The sequence below is a fragment of the Haliotis rubra genome, unplaced genomic scaffold, assembly GCF_003918875.1.
Source record: "Haliotis rubra isolate DU_JTF1 unplaced genomic scaffold, ASM391887v1 Scf486, whole genome shotgun sequence".
Classification (NCBI taxonomy): Eukaryota; Metazoa; Mollusca; class Gastropoda; order Lepetellida; family Haliotidae; genus Haliotis; species Haliotis rubra.
The window spans coordinates 38934-57867 of NW_025767175.1; the positions used below are offsets into that span (position 1 = coordinate 38934).

The 18934-nt window shown below is 43.1% G+C and overlaps 1 protein-coding gene across 2 annotated transcripts; it reads left to right on the forward strand.

The window, feature by feature from the left end:
- Positions 1 to 2315: 2315 nt before the first annotated feature.
- Positions 2316 to 15482, forward strand: LOC124291215 (protein PML-like). Of its 2 annotated transcripts, none has more exons than XM_046728157.1 (6): positions 2316 to 2434; positions 7250 to 8306; positions 8541 to 8599; positions 8806 to 8851; positions 9301 to 9378; positions 14768 to 15482. In XM_046728157.1, exons 2-6 carry the CDS (start codon positions 7268 to 7270, stop codon positions 15451 to 15453), a joined length of 1908 nt encoding a protein of 635 aa, XP_046584113.1. In that variant the 5' UTR covers positions 2316 to 2434; positions 7250 to 7267; the 3' UTR covers positions 15454 to 15482. The 2 variants fall into 2 exon arrangements, with proteins under 2 accessions (XP_046584113.1, XP_046584114.1); XM_046728158.1 differs by having other exon boundaries at positions 9319 to 9378.
- Positions 15483 to 18934: the final 3452 nt, after the last annotated feature.

Sequence of the window (18934 nt, forward strand, 5' to 3'; positions counted from 1 at the left end):
GACTTACTCTCTAGAATTCCAGTTATAGCACGGCTGTCTGTAAATAACCGAATCTAGACAATCCAATGTATGACTGAGCATCGATGTACACAATTGGGAAACGCCCGATGGCGAGCCTGACCACCTGACCCCTTCTCTAACGACAAAAAAGGATTGCCTAAGACTAATTCTGATGGGAGGGATATTTGTCATATCGTCATGTACATAGGCCCCCACTGCGAGTCAGAAATCGATAAACTAGCCCCCGGTGTAATATCCACACCCCCTACTATATAACAAAGACCGAGTTGCTGTGCCGGAAGTATACAAAACTAGGTCGTCAGCGCAATCCAATTTGTTAAAAAAATGACAACAAATGCACGTGCGAAAATGAGAGGGTAACTCAAACGTCTTTCATCCAATTTGTCACGGTATGATGTTTTATCTTGGTACGAATTATTTTAAAAACGAATAAAAATATTTTTTAAAGAAACACACAATAATCCATTCATTCAGTGTAATGTATTAGCCAATCAGATTGCCGGAGGTAGTGAAGTCAAGCGCTGACGACCTAGTTATGTATACCTCCGGCACAGCAACTCGGTCTTTGGCGATTTAATAAAAACCATCAAATGCATCCCCACGGAAAGCGCATGTATATGCCCCCTACACACATCGGAGATATAGACAAGAGCTTTTGATATTTGTGAGACCTTGAAAATACAATATATCGGTTGATGTGTGCGTAATAGTCTGGTTTTCGATCGTGTCACCGTATTTCTGTGATGAACGTTTATCGATTTTCTCATGACCCGCAGTGGGGGCCTATGGTCATGTACATGTACACAGATAACCAATGTTTTCCAACCTCTCATGCCTGCATTGTATGCACTGTTTCAGCGTGGATCTTATCGTTGTTTCCCGAGCAATGTTCATCTCGGCAACTGTGTTTGGGTTTCTGTCATCTCTGATCCACTGTATCGTGGATCTTATCGTTGTTTCAGGAGCAATGTACATCTCGGCAACTGTGTTTGGGTTTCTGTCAACTCTGATCCACTGTATCGTGGATCTTATCGTTGTTTCAGGAGCAATGTTCATCTCGGCAACTGTGTTTGGGTTTCTGTCAACTCTGAAGAGGAGAGACCTGGAACCCTCTGAGGACACACTTCAGGACACAAGAGCTTCCGACATTGCTGACATTAAGGACGCTCTAGCGAATGCGAGTGAATGAGTTTGAAACGTACACCGCAACAATATTGTGACTTGGGAGGAACATTGTAAAACCACACACACTAAGCGCTTTTTTGATTCCTTAAACTCTTACCAAGTCTCATTTACTCTCTTATACAAAGAACACGTGGAATATGTAAAATCAAAACATCTATTTTATCCTATAATCAACAAATTGAAGACGTAGTGATTATGAGTGCCATTACAAAAAACCTGTTATAGTGAATACTATATTATAAGTATCTGTATACAGAGCAGAAGACCAACTGACCTCAGTCATTATCAGTCATCAGTCGATGATATTCACTCCTCAAGATTAAAGGATGTCATTTTCCCCTGTCTGTTTTGTATGCCTCGGGTGGCAAAGGATACGCATTCAAGTTCATGCATCTGGTATCATAACTATTTTACTGTGATCCACAAGGAGACGCACACAATACGGTTCTGGATAGAATCGTACACAATCAACTCTGTTTTCTGTAGACGTGTTTTAGGAGGTATGGTTGAGGGTATGCGGATAAGTGAGTGACCAGTTATAAAACAAACCAAATCAATATCAAACAAATAATTTTATCTGAATTTGGTACAAATTTCAACTAGACTACAGAGAACTAGAAACCAAAATGAGATCATTAGAGAACATGGAGATTTACTGTGTCTGTCCTCATACGTAATTCCCAGCAGGATACACGCTATCACTTTGGTCAAGATAGTTGTATGCAATGTCAGCCAATTTGTAAATAAACACCATTATGAAGCTGAAGACAATACATGAAGTTGATGTGGATGTACAACAACACAGATGGGAATGGTGTAACCAGTGTCGTTTGTCATGCCATGGGTAAAACAGACACACGCACGCGCGTACGCACGCACGCACGCACTTACACACACGTTTTCATGTAGGGGAAATCAGTCAAGTTAGAACAAACACAATTGTGGGCTATATTACATGGACCCGCCATGGTACAACAATAATACTGTTAAATATAGATCTAAGTGTCACGTACATCAAACATCAAACAGTTCAGTTTGTGCTTAGTATGATAGAGCTGTTCGCTATTCGATTACGATAAAACTCGCACCTAAACATATAACCCGGAAGTGACCTGTATAACAAGGAAGCCGAACCTCCTGGTAGGTGTGTGCTGTGTCGTCGCGACATATTCCAGTAAAGCTGTCTTGAGAAGGATATAGGTGCAGTGTAAATCAGCGAAATACATACGTGAGTATAATAGCTTGTGTAATTTCTATGCTGGACTTGAATTAATTTAAGTGATCAGGCTTTAGAGGTAAACCTTTTATTGTCACTCCAACTGGCGCCATTACTCGTGGTGTGTTACGCACGATACATGTCATATTACACTTACAAAACAAGGTCAACTCTATCTAACGTTATGACAGTGGAACAGGGTGTCAGTTGGCGAATTAGGATCAGGCAGATTCCGTTTATTTACAAAACAATCACTCTGGCAGAAATCCTCTCGTCACTTGACTGCATCGACGTTGCATTGAGGTCTACATTATCGTCGACTGTGTGAATACGGGCGTTGTCGTCGTCAAGTGACATGCAGGACAGGCTATTTTTAGATAAGTAGTGCAGGGGATCAATGGGACAGATCTATACCTGCGGCGTTTGTGTGCAGTCGGGTAGCTCGAGGTGCAGGAGTTGAGGGTGGATACATGGCTCATACTGAGGAAGCTCAAGGTGTGAGAAATACGGGTGGAGTGTATGGTTAAAGCAGAAGGATGTGTGTGACATATAGTAGACTAGCGTTTAGTCTCTGATTATATTCTCTTCAAAAGGTAGGGGGTCCTGAACTTTTAATTTGCAACGGAAATATAAGCGTTAAGCAGTTTTTCAAAGAGGGTTATCAAAAAATGATCTGAGGTATTGGGTGTAAGGTGCGGGATGTTAGGTACGGGATGTGAGGTACTGGGTGTGAGGTACGGGATGTGAGGTACAGGATGTGAGGTTCGGGATCTGAGGTACTAGATGTGAGGTAAGGGGAGTGAGGTACGGGGTGTGAGGTACTAGATGTGAGGAACGGGGTGTGAGGTACGGGATGTGAGGTACGGGGTGTGAGGTATGAGATCTGAGGTACGGGATGTTAGGTACGCTGTGTGAGGTACGGGATGTTAGGTACGGGGTGTGAGGTACTAGATGTGAGGTACGGGATGTTAGGTACGGGGTGTGAGGTACTAGATGTGAGGTACGGGATGTGAGGTACGCTGTGTGTGGTACAGGGTGTGAGGTACGAGATGTGAGGTACTAGATATTTGGTACAGGATGTGAGGTACAGGATGTGAGGTACTAGATGTCAGGTATGGGATTAGAGTTACTAGATTTGAGGTACGATATGTGAGGTACTAGATGTTTGGTACGGGATGTGAGGTACAGGATGTGAGGTACAGGATATGAGGTACTAGATGTGAGGTACGGGATGTGAGGTACTAGGTGTGAGGTACGGGGTGTGAGGTACAGGATATGAGGTACAGGATGTGAGGTACGGGATGTGAGGTACTAGATGTGAGGTACGGGGTGTGAAGTACGGGGTGTGAAGCACGTTGTGTGATGTACGAGATGTGAGGTACGGGATGTGAGGTACTAGATGTGAGGTACGAGGTGTGAGGTACGGGATGTATTGTACGGGATGTGAGGTACAGGATGTGAAGTACGGGATGTGAGGTACGAAATGTGAGGTACAGGACGTGAGGTACGGGATATGAGGTACGAGATGTGAGGTACTAGATGAGAGGTAAGGGGTGTGAGGTCCTGGATGTGATATACGATGCGTGAGGTACAGGATGTGAGGCACACATTACAATTTTCCTTTATCACCACCCGTAAATACATCGCATGGTATTCGCGTGCACAGCACAGTAGCTGCCATACACGTGTATCGGGTGTTATTATTGGTTTTGACGGTTTTCAAAATGTTCGTTAAATCACTGTAGATCATTAATTTTGATAATCATCTTGCATCTGAAAATGAAAATCGTACTCATGCAGATTTCACGTCATACACCAATCATGTTTCAAGAGCGCCTATTTTACAGACAACTATGGTCATACGGAAGTGCAAGTGGTAATGCACTCTCAAAACATTCATTATCTTCACATCAAAGTAGATTGACTCGTTATATATCTCCAATGTTTTTCAATCGTACTTTAAATGGAAATTCCTCTAAGTTTATTAAGGGTATATGTAGTGTTGATAGAAACAAGTAATTACCGGCCGTAAAAGTTGATAAGGAGCCCCAATGTGAGGGAAAAGCAGCTCAGGAAATCTAGACGTGCTTATTTAGGGCTTTAGCATTGCAGAAAAGAGCTCTCATTCATACACATAATCGCCTCACCCTCCTCACCTGTTCTCGATCTTACAAGTACCCACATCTCTCTCCTACCCGCTTCACCCTCCTACCAGTACCCACATATCTCTCCTCCTCTCTTCACGCTCCAACCAGTAACCACATCTCTCACCTCGCCGTTTAACTCTCCTACCAGTACCCACATCTCTCACCTCCCTCCTTCACCCTCCTACCAGTACCCATATCTGACACCTCCCCGCTTCACCCTCCTGCCGGTACCCACATATCTCTCCTCCTCTCTTCACCCAGCTACCAGTACCCACATCTCTCACCTCGCCGCTTAACCCTTCTACCAGTACCCACATCTCTCACCTCCCTCCTTCACCCTCCTACCAGTACCCACATCACTCTCCTCCTCACTTCACGCTTATACCAGTACCCACATCTCACTCCCCCGCGCTTCACCCTCCTACTAATACCCACATCTCTCTCCCACCGGCTTCAGCCTCCTACCAGTAACCACATCTCACTCCTCCTCTCTTCACCCTCCTACCAGTACCCACATCACTCTCCTCCTCACTTCACGCTTATACCAGTACCCACATCTCACTCCCCCGCGCTTCACCCTCCTACTAATACCCACATCTCTCTCCCACCGGCTTCAGCCTCCTACCAGTAACCACATCTCACTCCTCCTCTCTTCACCCTCCTACCAGTACCCACATCTCACTTCCCCTCGCTTCACCCTCCTACTAATACCCACATCTCTCTCCCACCGGCTTCACCCTCCTACCAGTACCAACATCTCTCTCCCCCTCGCTTCACCCTCCTACTAATACCCACATCTCTCTCCCACCGGCTTCACCCTCCTACCAGTACCCGCATCTCTCTCCTAACGGCTTCACCCTCCTACCAGTACCCACATCTCTCTCCTCCTCTCTTCACCCTCCTACCAGTACCCACATCTCTCTCCTAACGGCTTCACCCTCCTACCAGTACCCACATCTCTCCTATCGGCTTCACCCTCCTACCAGTACCCACATCTCTCTCCCACCGGCTTCACCCTCCTACCAGTACCCACATCTCTCTCTACCCTGCTTCACCCTCCTACCATTATCCACATCCCCCCCCCCCCTCCAAGCGCTTCACCCTCCTACCATTACCCACATCTCCCCCAAAACAAGGACAACTCGACCTAACATTGCCACAGAGATACAGGGTGTTACTGGCATATATTAGGATTAGATACATTCCGTTTCTTTACAAGTATCAAACTGGCAGAACCCAGTTGTGACTTGACAGCAGTCAAACTTGAGGTATGATATTATTGTGGATCGTTGTGCATGGGCGTTATCGTCGTCAAGCTACAAGTAGGACAGGCTATTTTTAGGCGGTTAATGGTGCTTGTGATCACTGAGAGAGTTCTGTCATTGGGTGACTGCGGGTGGTCGGGTAGATAAAGGGGCATGAGTTCGGGGTGGATAAACAGTTGATGTTTCTAGCCAGCTCGAGGTGTGGGAAATACGGGTAGAGTGAATAGTATATTGTGTGAGGTAGAACAAGTGGCGTAAGGGTAGCCTAATTGTTAAAGTGACTGCTCGTCATACTGATGACCCGGGTTCGATCACGGGTACAGTGTGTGAAGCGGCGTTAATCCATACTCACTCACTCATTGTATATTATTGGGTTGTGCTCAGTCCCAGGCGAGTTGTTAGGCTGAGTTAGTACTGTTGTCTCTTTGTTGTAATTGATGTTATGCCTTTGGTGAACAGGGGGTGTGTTGGCGGAGGTACCAGTCCTTGCACCTACGGCTAATTTAAGGGCAATTGTTAATGTATTTGTATTTGTTTACTATTTATTGGAAAAGGGCAAATTCGTTGATGGAGTCTGTCTGGAAGTTGAGGGACAAATAAAGTGAAGAAATATACATCTGATGAGCAAATAAAACAAATTAGCATTGAGCTGAGAGTAAATTAGGATGGAAACAAGCCATGCAAAAGTGGAAGAAAGATATGTTTGACTTGCGAGAGTCCGGTAGTTGATATTGTCTTGTATTCGTGACGAGGCCGTGTCGGTGTAGTTGTCGGTCCCAACTGTGTTCATGTATGAACTCACAACGCCGTTTAGAAAGTGAGCAGATGGAACCTGTACTATATTTGGGATTACACTTTATCGGGAAAGTACTGATTCTAGTACTGAGGTTAAGTCCCATCCGAGATACGAACCCACTCTCTTAGTGTGAGAGTTAGAGTCACTATTCCTGCCTTAGCGGACCCATCTGTTTGAATGACTTAATGGATATGATAGAGCGGTGGGTAGCCAAGTGGGTAAAGCGTTTGCTCGTCTCGTCAAAGGTCTGGGTTCGATCACCACATGGGAACAATGTGTGAAGCCCATTTCTGGTTTCGCCAGCAGTGATATTGCTGGAATATTGCTAAAACCCAATTCAGTTACTTACTCACTCACTCAACAATGGATATAGTAAACTATGTCTAAGACTGGGGTTTACAGGGTTGTTCTCTTCTAGTCCTCACAAGGGTTGTTGCCTCTTTTCCCTCCATTGATGTAGTGAAATGTGTTTGCCGGAGTTTTACTGAAAATCATACTTCATCATGGGGAAGTGCTATATTCCAACGCATATATTTTCTTCGAATTAGTTTGCCATTCTTGATAAATTGTTGATATTATTTAATTGAAGTGAATTAAGACAACGATATGTTTGTTTCAGAATGGACGCCTTCCCCAAATGTTCTGTGTGTCAGCAGCATTTACCCTGAAGGGCCCCGCCCCCTACCTACTGCCCTGTCTACACGCTGTGTGTGAGACGTGTGTGACATCTGCAGCTGGTGGTGTGATATCATGCTCCACATGTCAGAGGGAGGTCAACCTCAAAGACACAAGCCTCCACAAGGATACAGTGAGACAGAAAGAAATATTCCATCTGACAGTCAAACATCGCCCCACAGAGCTTCTCTGTACAAATGACGATGACGGCAACCAGGCTGTGTGTTGGTGTCCAGAGTGCGAAGACTTCCTCTGTGAATACTGCCAGAACATGCACAACAGCGTTAAAGCTACCAGACGACATGTTGTTGAAACCATTGTGGACACGGCACCAGGAAGCATGCAGGCTGAACCAGTTTGCAAACTTCACAAACGTTATCCTCTTGAATATTTTGATAAAAGCTGCAACATTTTAATCTGTTATAAATGCAGACTTGGCGACCATGCTGAGCACGACGTTGGAGATGTAGATGTGGCTGCTGATGCTGCTAAAGTGCGGATAGAACAACATGGGAAGAACGTGACTGCACATCATACTTCTCACCAAGCATATCTGAAGAGCATCAACAAAGCCGTGAATGACACCAAGAAGACAAGCAGTGCTGTGAAGGAGACCATCCACCACACTTTCCATTCTCTGAGGACACAACTCGATCAAAGAGAGAAGGAACTGATTATCGATCTTGACAATCAGACGAAGCAGGAACTGGCAAATCTAGGCATTGAACAAGTAACCTCTGAAGGCGAGAGTGAACGATGCAAGTTTACCTCAGACTACATCAAGACAGTTCTCAGATATGCTTCAAACTCGGACTTTCTGACACTGGAGAGTTCAATACAAGAAACAACGAAGACACACTTGAGATCAGTTCCACCAGAGGTGTACAGTTCACCTGCAGCTGCATTTAACACGAGAGGACTGGACAAATTGCAATCTGACATTTCTAACTTCGGGTCTGTCGTTGGAGAAGGATCAGCATCTGACGAGCACACACTTACAGGTACTTACTTCTTACTCTGATAATACATGTTGTATAATTGATTAATACTTCCTGGTATATTGTAAAGTATTTGTAATTATGCTTTGTCAATAAATAAATAACGGGTAAATATTGGATAGCTTATTGATGTATATCTTAACCTGTTTCTAATATCTGTAAGTATTTATTCTTACCTGTAAAAACTCAATGAAACATAAAAGAATCGATTGGTAACAGTTGTGGGTTATTTTACAGACAGAGGTACACAGACAGATGACATCCATCTATCTGACCCGGAGAAGACACGCAAGCATGTAAGTACTTCTCAGTAAGCATGCGTATATACGTGTCTTCGTCTCCGAGGTAATGATTCTTAACAATTCCCGATCACCTGCGTATATATGATGTTCGTATTGTTTGTACATTAAATCGATGTACGTATAATCAAATTATTAGAAGGGAACCATGCATACTGGTGTGTGGAATGCGACACTGAAATATTTTCTATTTTTTCAAACAGAAGCTCGCGGAGGTTGCTACGGAGACAACACCACTACTACAGTTTGGTAAGATTACTTTTCAAAAGAAATGAAAGATTACTTTACAAGAGAAAACAACAACTGTATATGTCCCGTTATTTTTCATCCATATAATCAGAAACGCATACCTCAAACAACTTAATTATCTAAGTAATAGTGAATGGGCAGAAGATGGTTCAGTAAGCGATTTAGCAAATGTATTTCTTAGAAATGATCTTTTGAACAGTTTTCGTCTTTTCATGTTGATGATACTGTGATACGTGTACACTTAATTCGCAAAACTCGTTATAAATACATGTTTGAAATAGAAGCGGTTGAGTGGAAAGAATGTTGAAATGTTTATTTACCAATATTAAAAGGACCCAAATGATAGGTTGTGATAAAAGGTGTAATATCTCCCATCTTGAAACCAAGAAACTCCCAATACCGAAGTTATGCCTTAATGTGTATGAGCAGAGGTATTTTTGTTCTTCAAGCTGGGACATACTTTGCAGATGCGGGGACTAAAACCTACAGTCTGGAAACAGGAACAGGGACCACGTTGACACTGCAGTGTGAGTATAATCAGTTTCTTGCATGACGACGTTGCTCAAGTCGATTTAACACCGCTGCGCGCCCATTGACAGGGTAGGTTACTGGCTGCAGCGCTCTTCCCTGACGTGTGACCACAGGATGCTGTACAGGCTGATGCTGAAACCCTATGACATTGTGGACCTTGTGGACCATTAGAGTCCGATAGGGGTCTTGTTTTAGTGATTCCCATAGTCTGAACAAAGGATATGGTACTGGGTGTATGGTAGTGGATTTGGTCTTAAGATCTGGCCCCAATTACTCGAAGCAAACTTAAAGCTGAGCTTTGACTGAAGCTAGAGATTCTACTCAAATTTGAGAAAACACAGAAAAATGCATTTTCCAGTATAAACTGAAATCGATATTAAACTCAAACATAGCGGACAATTTGAGTTTGGAGGATAGATTTCTTAAGTTGTTTGGGCTTTTTTATTTTAAAAATGCAGTTGCTTTAAAAATTCAGCTATATATAACAAGTTTTATGGATAACAACTTCTTTATTTTCGTGAGTGCGACGTTTCGATACAGATTCTTGTACCGTTGTCAAGCAAGAGTGGTACATGAAGTGTAGGAGCTGCATATATATACTGTATATAACAATGAAACAACATAATAGACAAAGGAAACAACATAATTGCCATGATTGGCTAAGCAGTAAGCTGATGAAGCCAGTAAGTACATAAAGGATAGTGAGTGGAAGCCAGAGATGTAGTTACAATGAGATGTTTATACAATGGATGCGATGTTTATACAATAGACTGGGCTTGGTGGAGGAGTGGATCATAAGCAGATGGAATGAAGTATCCTTGGTCACGGTTGATGGTAGGCTTGTGGCGTTTGATGTGAATGGCTTCTGTGAGCTTGCGTTTAGTGAAGTCCGTTTGGTTGTTGGCGAGAATGGTGATGTCGGACCACTCTATTTGATGATTGGGGTTGGCTTTGATGTGGTCAGAGATAGCTGATTTGGTGTCGGAATTAGCAACAGAGGTGCGATGTTCTTTGACTCGGGTGTTGATGGGTCGGGATGTTTCACCTATGTAGCATTGTCCACAATCACAGTCTATTTTGTAAATAACACATTTCGGGTTGTTGTTGTTGACGGTGGGTTGTTTTCTTCCGTTGGCATGGAGGAGGTTGTTGAGGCTGGAGGACGCTGAGAAGGTAGAAAAAAATTCAGCTGTTTCAAATTGTCAAACTCAGTTTAAAATTTGAGTACAAACTTAAATCTAGATCTGTTTCGAGAAATCGGCCCGAGATGAATAAAAAACAGGCTGTGATACAAGAGCTCTCGCTTGCCCTTTAAACAACGGACACAGTACTGTAAAGTAGTGCCATCATGTGGTGTCTTGTTTATACAGGGGACACGGTGGTGTTGGTTGTTGCTGTTTTCCTTCCTTTATAAACCTCCAGTGACGTCATCCTGTTGTCTCGCCAGGTTCTCCTTTTACCGAGTAAACCTCCACAGGCAGTTTCGCTGACATTCTCCAAGAAATCCCGGGGATTTTTTGACAGAATTGCAAGGGTCCCAGAGACTTTTGGAGGAATTGCCCGGGTCCCAGAGATTCTCTGAGGAATTGTCCAGATATTTTCAGAGGAATAGTCCTTGGCTTTGAATTATTTTACTTGTACAAGTTTTGAACACGATCGTAAAATATCACATTATTGAAAACCTTCAAGGTATTGTCCTGAAGTTTGATTTCGAACTTGCAACCTTTCGTTTACTAGCTAGGCGCGTTTCTCCACAAGGCTACGAAGGATCGCTGTAAAGAATATGATTTTTTAGCAGTATCAACCATGTGCTCCTCACAAGACGGGTATAGCGGGCAGCGCACGTGCAGGACACGGCTAGCGCGTGCAAAGCACGTGCATTACGGGCGCAAGGCCATTCGTGACCCACTCGTGTTATTCCGGGACAAGCCGAATACCGAGTTTACGGAAAGGGGCGAGTGGTGACGAATGGCGCAAGGCAAGGTATCGTCTGCCAGTCGTATCCCAGTTGATTGCAACAGTGAACACCAAATATTGAAAGTATACCTTCGGTTGGTTTATAAGTTAGATCAAAACCTCCTTCTCGGATTTGATCCTTAACTTACACAAAGGACACCGTACTTGGTGTGTTGATGTTGTGCCTTCTCCATATAGAGGATACGGTGGTTTTTGGCAGATGCTTTTTTTCTTTTTTTAAACAAAGGACATGGTACTTGGTGTAGCGGTCCCTGCCTGGCGCTCAGCATAAATGGGTGCAACAAGTCAGTATAATGTGTCTGAGTGGGGTATTCATGCTTCACTGCGGTATCTCACTGGGCTAGCGCTATAAAGCCAGCTTCAGTCTGGGCTAGTACAAGCAGCCGCACATACACATACACACGCATGCACGTAGTCATATGAGCGAAATATTCTGAAGTACGACGTTAAACCTAACTTCACCTCACCTCACCTCACCTCACTTTGTGTAGCGATGTTGAGCCAGGTGTATACAGTGGACACTGTGGTACTTCGCGCAAACACTGGAGACGGCACTAGATGTAATAATTATATTGTGCCTGGTTTACAAAGGGGATACGGTGGTACTGGTATAGATGCTATTTTACTTCGCGCAAACACTGACACCGTACTAGATGTAATAGTTAGATTGTGCCTGGTTTACAAAGGGGATACGGTGGTACTGGTAGATGCTATTTTCTTTCATTTAAACACTGGACACGGAACTAGATGTAATGCAGTTATGTTGTTCCTGGTGTATACAGGTGATACGGTGGTACTGGTAGATGCTATCTTCTTTCATTTAAACACTGGACAAGGTACAAGATGTAATGCAGTTATGTTGTGCCTGGCGTATATAGGGGATACGCTGGTACTGGTAGATGCTATCTTCTTTCATTTAAACACTGGACACGGTACTAGATGTAATGCAGTTATGTTGTGCCTGGTGTATACAGGGGATACGGTGGTACTGGTAGATGTTACCTTCTTTCATTTAAACACTGGACACTGTACTACATGTAATGCAGTTATGTTGTGCCTGGTGTATACAGGTGATACGGTGGTACTGGTAGATGCTATCTTCTTTCATTTAAACACTGGACACGGTACTAGATGTAATGCAGTTGTGCCTGGTTTATACAGGTGATACGGGGGTACTGGTAGATGCTATTTTACTTCGCGCAAACGCTGGACACGGTACTAGATGTAATGCAGTTATGTTGTGCCTGGTTTACAAAGGGGATACGGTGGTACTGGTAGATGCTATCTTCTTTCATTTAAACACTGGACACGGCACTAGATGTAATGCAGTTATGTTGTGCCTGGTGTATACAGGGGATACGGTGGTACTGGTAGATGCTATTTTCTTTCATTTAAACACTGGGCACGGCACTAGATGTAATGCAGTTATGTTGTGCCTGTTTTATGTAAGGGATACGGTGGTACTGGTAGACGCTATCTTCTTTCATTTAAACACTGGACACGGCACTAGATGTAATGCAGTTATGTTGTGCCTGGTGTATACAAGGGATACGGTGGTACTGGTAGACGCTATTTTCTTGCATTTAAACACTGGACAATGCACTTGATGTAATGCAGTTATGTTGTGCCTGGTTTATGTAAGGGATACTGGTAGATGCTGTTTAGTTTCAGTTTAACACTGGGCCTTGCTGCGTTACCCAAAGTTTAAACAACAGTCATGCTACCGGGTTTACTTTTGTTACCTGTGCAGTTGTATCGTGAGTTTTCGGGTGAATAAATAATTGAATATTGACATGTTTTATTTATAGTCATTTAGAAAAATTTTTTCTAGAAGATGTAACTTTCGTATCTATCAACAGAATCCATATTACTATATGTCGTTTCAAGCCTCAGACGTATCATTACAGAAAGTGAATCGTCAGCTGGAAGTAGCATGGATCTAAAAGTGCATGTGTTTATATCGTGTTGGGCTTAGAATAGTTGACAAATATGTTTCTGACTGGGGTTTTGCCGAGATCACCACGGAAGGTTAGCCAGACTGGGTGTCACGAAGGACGAGACATCGCCCATCCCTAACAATCTAATGTATTATGAGTGTCTGTACATCGGGGACGACAACCGAGACGCGTGTTTACACAAGGAGATGTGTAATCACAGCGATTGATTTGCTCCTGAACAGATGTACTTACTTTGTCCCGACCCCAGATAATTCAATGCACTCTACATCGGGGACAACAACCGAGACGCGTGTTTACACAAGGAGATGTGTTATCACAGCGATTGATTTGCTCCTGAACAGATGTACTTACTTTGTCCCGACCCCAGAGAGTTCAATGCACTCGTAGGGACTCAGGTTAAAATATGCCCCCAAGACTATATTTGGAAGTGTAAGGGTCAACATATGGATGTGCAATCAAATGCCGACGCACACTTGGAGGGTCTACCTGGTTCTCACTAACTTAATCTGACTGGTTTACGGTCCCGTTGTATGATGTCTAAACCAAGGGCTTAACACACGACACATTCGTTTCGGTATATTCGTTAACATTTAGAACAAATTCTTGGCTTTCCTTTAGTGTAAAATAAAACATAGTCGGTGTCAGTTTAATTTGTGTCAATCAGTGAGATGAAAGTCTAACGTTGTAACAGCAACATGTGTTTACCCATTATCTAAACTCAAATGCCTGTAATAATGATCGGCCAGGCCGTCAGTCCTCCCGGTGAAATTGTATTTGATTCTTTATTGGTAAAATTTTAAACGAACAGTCTTTTGATATATGCGAAATTGTTCAATTTGAAAATATATCTTTTAATATATAATGCTTAAAATGATATATAAATATCTGCCCCAGTCAATACACATGACTCGACCACCTCCCCACACAGCGAGTGAGTTGAAACGGGGGCACAGTGATTGAAGCGGACGTAGAAGTTACCACTGTGTCTGGTGAACACTCAGATGTAAAAATATCATCAAACAACTGCTTTTTAAGTCTTATTGTTTTGTAAACTGTATAAGAAGAGTTTAGAATACCAACAGTAATAGTTTTATCACGAAATGATGTTATACATATGAGTTTTCATACGGAAATGTCTATTTCTGACTACTGACTCCAAACCAGCTCGACTGACAGTGTCTGACAAAATGTTTCATGGAGTGTTTATTTCATTGTCAGTCAATATAAAACTGTATGTAAAACATTTAGAATACCCATACAAATATTTTCACAGTATAATTGTGTGTATTTAAGTGACAGTGGTGATACAATTCACACACAGACGAAAATAGCGGCCAGTCATTCAGTGTGCTGTTTTGTAAACATTGAAACGAGGTTGACAATAAGATGACTAATTTGTTGTCTGAAGTCGGGAAATTTGTTAAACTGTAAACAAAATGTATATTTCCAGGTCCTAAACTACAACTGGACGCTGCTCGAGCCAACACCGACGAGTGCCACGTAACTAAAGACGGTGAGCTGGTGAACTCGCCGCCCGCCACACAACACAGACACAGCGGCAGGTTACGGAAATATCGGGGTACATGTGCCTCCACCCCCATCCCCCTTCCTCCATCTCCCTCTACTGTCACCCCTGCCCCACACACACCACGATACTGGGAGACACACTCTAGGGCTGGTGTGGTGGTTGGAGGGTTGTTGTTGAGGCTTGTCCTGGAGGTGGGTGTGGGGGAGGAGAGCCAGGTGGACAGCGAGTGCCATGTTTTCCGACAGCACCGCTCCTGGTGTGTCAGTGTATGGAGCTGTGGCATACACCGCGGGAGTATCTGTACCAGTGTGTGGCAGCAGGGAGAGGAGGGGAAGTGTTACACTAACACAATGTCTGACACACGCGGCACACAGGCCACCTTCCACTACGGCGTTGTGCTGGATGTGGGGAAGGGGAGACTCGCCTTCATAGACCTCAACAGAGAGGTTGTTTTAGCCAAGGTGGATGTTGAGTGGAGCGAGTCTCTTCTTCCCATGTTTGGTGTTGGGCAGCCAGATGCCTACACAGTCAACATGAAGGTGATAAGTGGGGCAGATATCACCATGACTGACACCAAGAAGTCACTTATCTATGACGCCTTGAATTAGACAATGAAATAAACATGACATTGTGTAAACTTGTAAGTGTGACTTACTTATTTCAACTGTCAAATGTAATTGTAGTGATTGAGGCGGACGTATAAGTTGTCTGTCTATGTGCTGTTTGTTGTGGACAAGAATATAACGAAGTCAGTTAAATGTGTTGTTTTTCTACTTGACTGGATTCTCTTGTGTATAAGAAAGATTTTACATCCACACATGACTATTGTTATGATTATTATTCTGCAGTAGTTGACCAGTTTATCATACATTTCATTCATGTCTGGGAAATATCACAACAAATAACTGAGTCACAAATTCATCAAAAGTTGTTTCAAATCATGGATTTATCGCAATGTGTCGTTTCTTCTCTGTAATACAAATGTTTTAAATCCCCACATGAATATTGTTGAGATGAAATTATTGTAGTTGTGAATCCAAATACGCCACAGTTGATGTCAGAGAAGAAATATGGTGAAAGTGTTTGAAGCGGACATAGAATATCCCTCGTTTACATGTTGTGACGTACATTCAGAAATACAATCAAGTTAGCAGGATCTTTTATTTTCCTAATTATTTGGATTCTGTTGTCACTAGATTGTATTTCTAATCCACACATGACTCGTTTATGGATTAGCTGAAGCAGAAATGTCAGACTTAGAGGGGCACTGGCTTCTTCCCAGTTGTCAAACACTGTCCGCTAAAATTCATCAACTGCCATGGGTCGATTTGCCGGATAAAGTAACTGAGTGTGACGTGAGACTGGGCTGCCGTCTTTAAGGACAGCGGAAATATACTTGGACACATTATGTCTACACATTTCTGAACACTGAAAGTGGTCAAATGTAATCTATTTAACATTTAGGATTACATTTTCTGCGTTTCTTTGGGGGATTGAGTCCCAAGTGGTATTGTTATAAGGTAAACATGCATCCCTATATGAGTAGAGAATTACGTCAGATTCCGTATATAGATAACGATTTGCAGTTTGGCCCATGAGTGATAACGGTTAGACAGAAAGTCTAGAGAGAATGGCGTTTAGCCATAAGTTAGAAATATATCCGTCGTGAGAGACAGAATACAATAACAAATCAATAAAGAGGGGAGAGTGACCGAACGTTACTTACCGATAATTTTCTATCAGAATATTCATGAGTGCTAAGACGGATACAGGATTAACGAATCAAAACAATGAGTTGAAACATTTGATCAAGATGAGGCCAGGCTCGAACCATAAATACTCATACCAATAATGGTTGTCAAAAAACAACAACTCTCCCCTGCCAGAATGTAATGCGGTTAGTTAGGAGTCCAGGTCGCCCGGCCCCTCACTTCTGGACTTAGCATCTTGCAACGGACCAAGCGAGTGGAGCGCCGGGGCTACAATATCCCCCTGACAACGGACCAAGCGAGTGGAGCGCCAGGGCTACAATATCCCCCTGACAACGGACCAAGCAAGTGGAGCGCCAGGGCTACAATATCCCCCTGACAACGGACCAAGCAAGTGGAGCGCCAGGGCTACAATATCCCCCTGACAACGGACCAAGCGAGTGGAGCGCCAGGGCTACAATATCCCCCTGACAACGGACCAGGCGAGTGGAGCGCCAGGGCGACAATATCCCCCTGACAACGGGCACGGCCACAAGTAGTAAGTAACTGTGGTAGGGTTTACTAACGCCCAAACGCCAGTTACGACAGTATTCAAACCCGCACTCTCAGACTGAGGCACGTAATCGCTAGCACGTGCGGTCGATGAAGATTACAAAGGGTGCGTGTTAATTTTCCCAGTTCTCAGCTTGGGATAAAGAGAATTTATCAGTTCTATTTCAGAAACTCACAAAAGTATATTTACATTCAGTCCGTGCACGACGACAGATGAAGACATAGATGACCTTGGAAACCATGTCAAAATAGCATTGGGAACTTGTCATTATTATTTTAGTTGAATGCATATTATATTACATAATATACTTTACGATGGGAGGATGATAGATCAATTACGGGGTGGGGTTAAAGGGCAACTGTTGATTTAAATTATGTTGGTATGTGTGACGGGTTTTTCATTATAATTTTGAAGAGCATCTAATTTAAAGAATTTTGGAGGGTGGGCCCTTAAGCATCCTTAGGGGACTTGGTCGCTTCGGTTTATTTCTTCGAAACAGATTTACTTACATTTATAAGAACCCTAGTTGTGTCCCTGCAATATGAACCGCTATATATAGAAAAATAGTGGCCATTAATCTGTCACCAGTGGCAATTCCTGTGTCATAGGAAAATAGGACTCACTATTTAAAAGTCACGTCAACCCATAAGGCTTATCAAGTACAAAATATGGCTATTGGCGGTGATCTGTAAATAATCAAGTACGGGCCAGACAATCCAGTGATCAACAGCATGAGCATCGATCTACGCAATTGGGATACGACGATATGTGTTACCATGTCAGCGAGTCTGACCACCCGATCCCGTTACTCGGCTTTTACGACAAGCATGGGTTGCTGAAGACCCAGATCTTAACAGATCCGATTATTTACAGTGTGACGTCACACAGCTGGAATATCGATAGTGCTGCGTAAACCCTCCTAGATTCCTGGGAACAGAATAATGAACGTTTTTGATGTTTCGATTGTATTACACGTGAAACTTGGTCTTTGTTTGATATGTTATCATCATGGCTCGTGGTTGAATCAGTACAAACCTATTTTCATAATCACTGATTCTCCATCTACTCGATAGATACAACGTAACTTTATCTCTTATAAAACCTTAACTGTCTTCACACATATTTCAACAAAGTGACAAAGGTCACCGGCCTGTATCCCGTCTCGCTCACTTGCCTTGATATAATATAATGGCTGCGTTAACTCTGTTGTTGTTTTTGTTAACATCTTCATAATCCCTGAGCGTACAGTCAGTATGTAACGTTATGCATAATATCCCGGGCTGTTTAAGAGGAGATAACTGTGTCTTCAAATACAGAAGTCCATCAGTGGGTCCACAACACTTTATTCGTGTGTTATTCAATGTGTATAACTACATGAAGTTACAACAATGACTAGGCGGCATGTCGGAGGCGATGGTCAGCCAACTTGCCACGTCGCTGTCTCCGGGTCAAGTCCCGACTAACAAAAAGCATTCTCAATTTATCCCTAAGGGTCTGATCAGACTGTCACGTGTCGCATTGACCACAGATGTCTGGTCATCCTGCAGTATCCCGCACCTCGTCCACAATGTCATGCTTCAGTGGCCAACCAGCCTTTGTCTAACTTTGATTATAGGCAGCTAATGACTCTATGGTGGTGGCCATGATGACAATGGTCAAGCTGTGTTGATTTCATTTCCATTGACAGCATGGTCATTACTTAGAGAGATATTCAATTTACATAACTCAAGGAATATATAAATATCCCTGATAAACACTGTTCAAACGTGCCTACGATAATAAGTATTTTCAGTATCATGTCAGGTAGCTCTCATGAGCATCAGATAA

What these genes read in the sequence shown, in the direction of transcription:
- LOC124291215 (XM_046728157.1), top strand. Translation starts at nt 7,268, where the DNA reads ATGTTCTGTGTGTCAGCAGCATTTACCCTGAAGGGCCCCGCCCCCTAC. An exon ending in AACACCACTACTACAGTTTG is followed by an intron (nt 8,852 to 9,300) that starts GTAAGATTACTT and finishes TTGTTCTTCAAG; the next exon opens with CTGGGACATACTTTGCAGAT. An exon ending in GACCACGTTGACACTGCAGT is followed by an intron (nt 9,379 to 14,767) that starts GTGAGTATAATC and finishes GTATATTTCCAG; the next exon opens with GTCCTAAACTACAACTGGAC.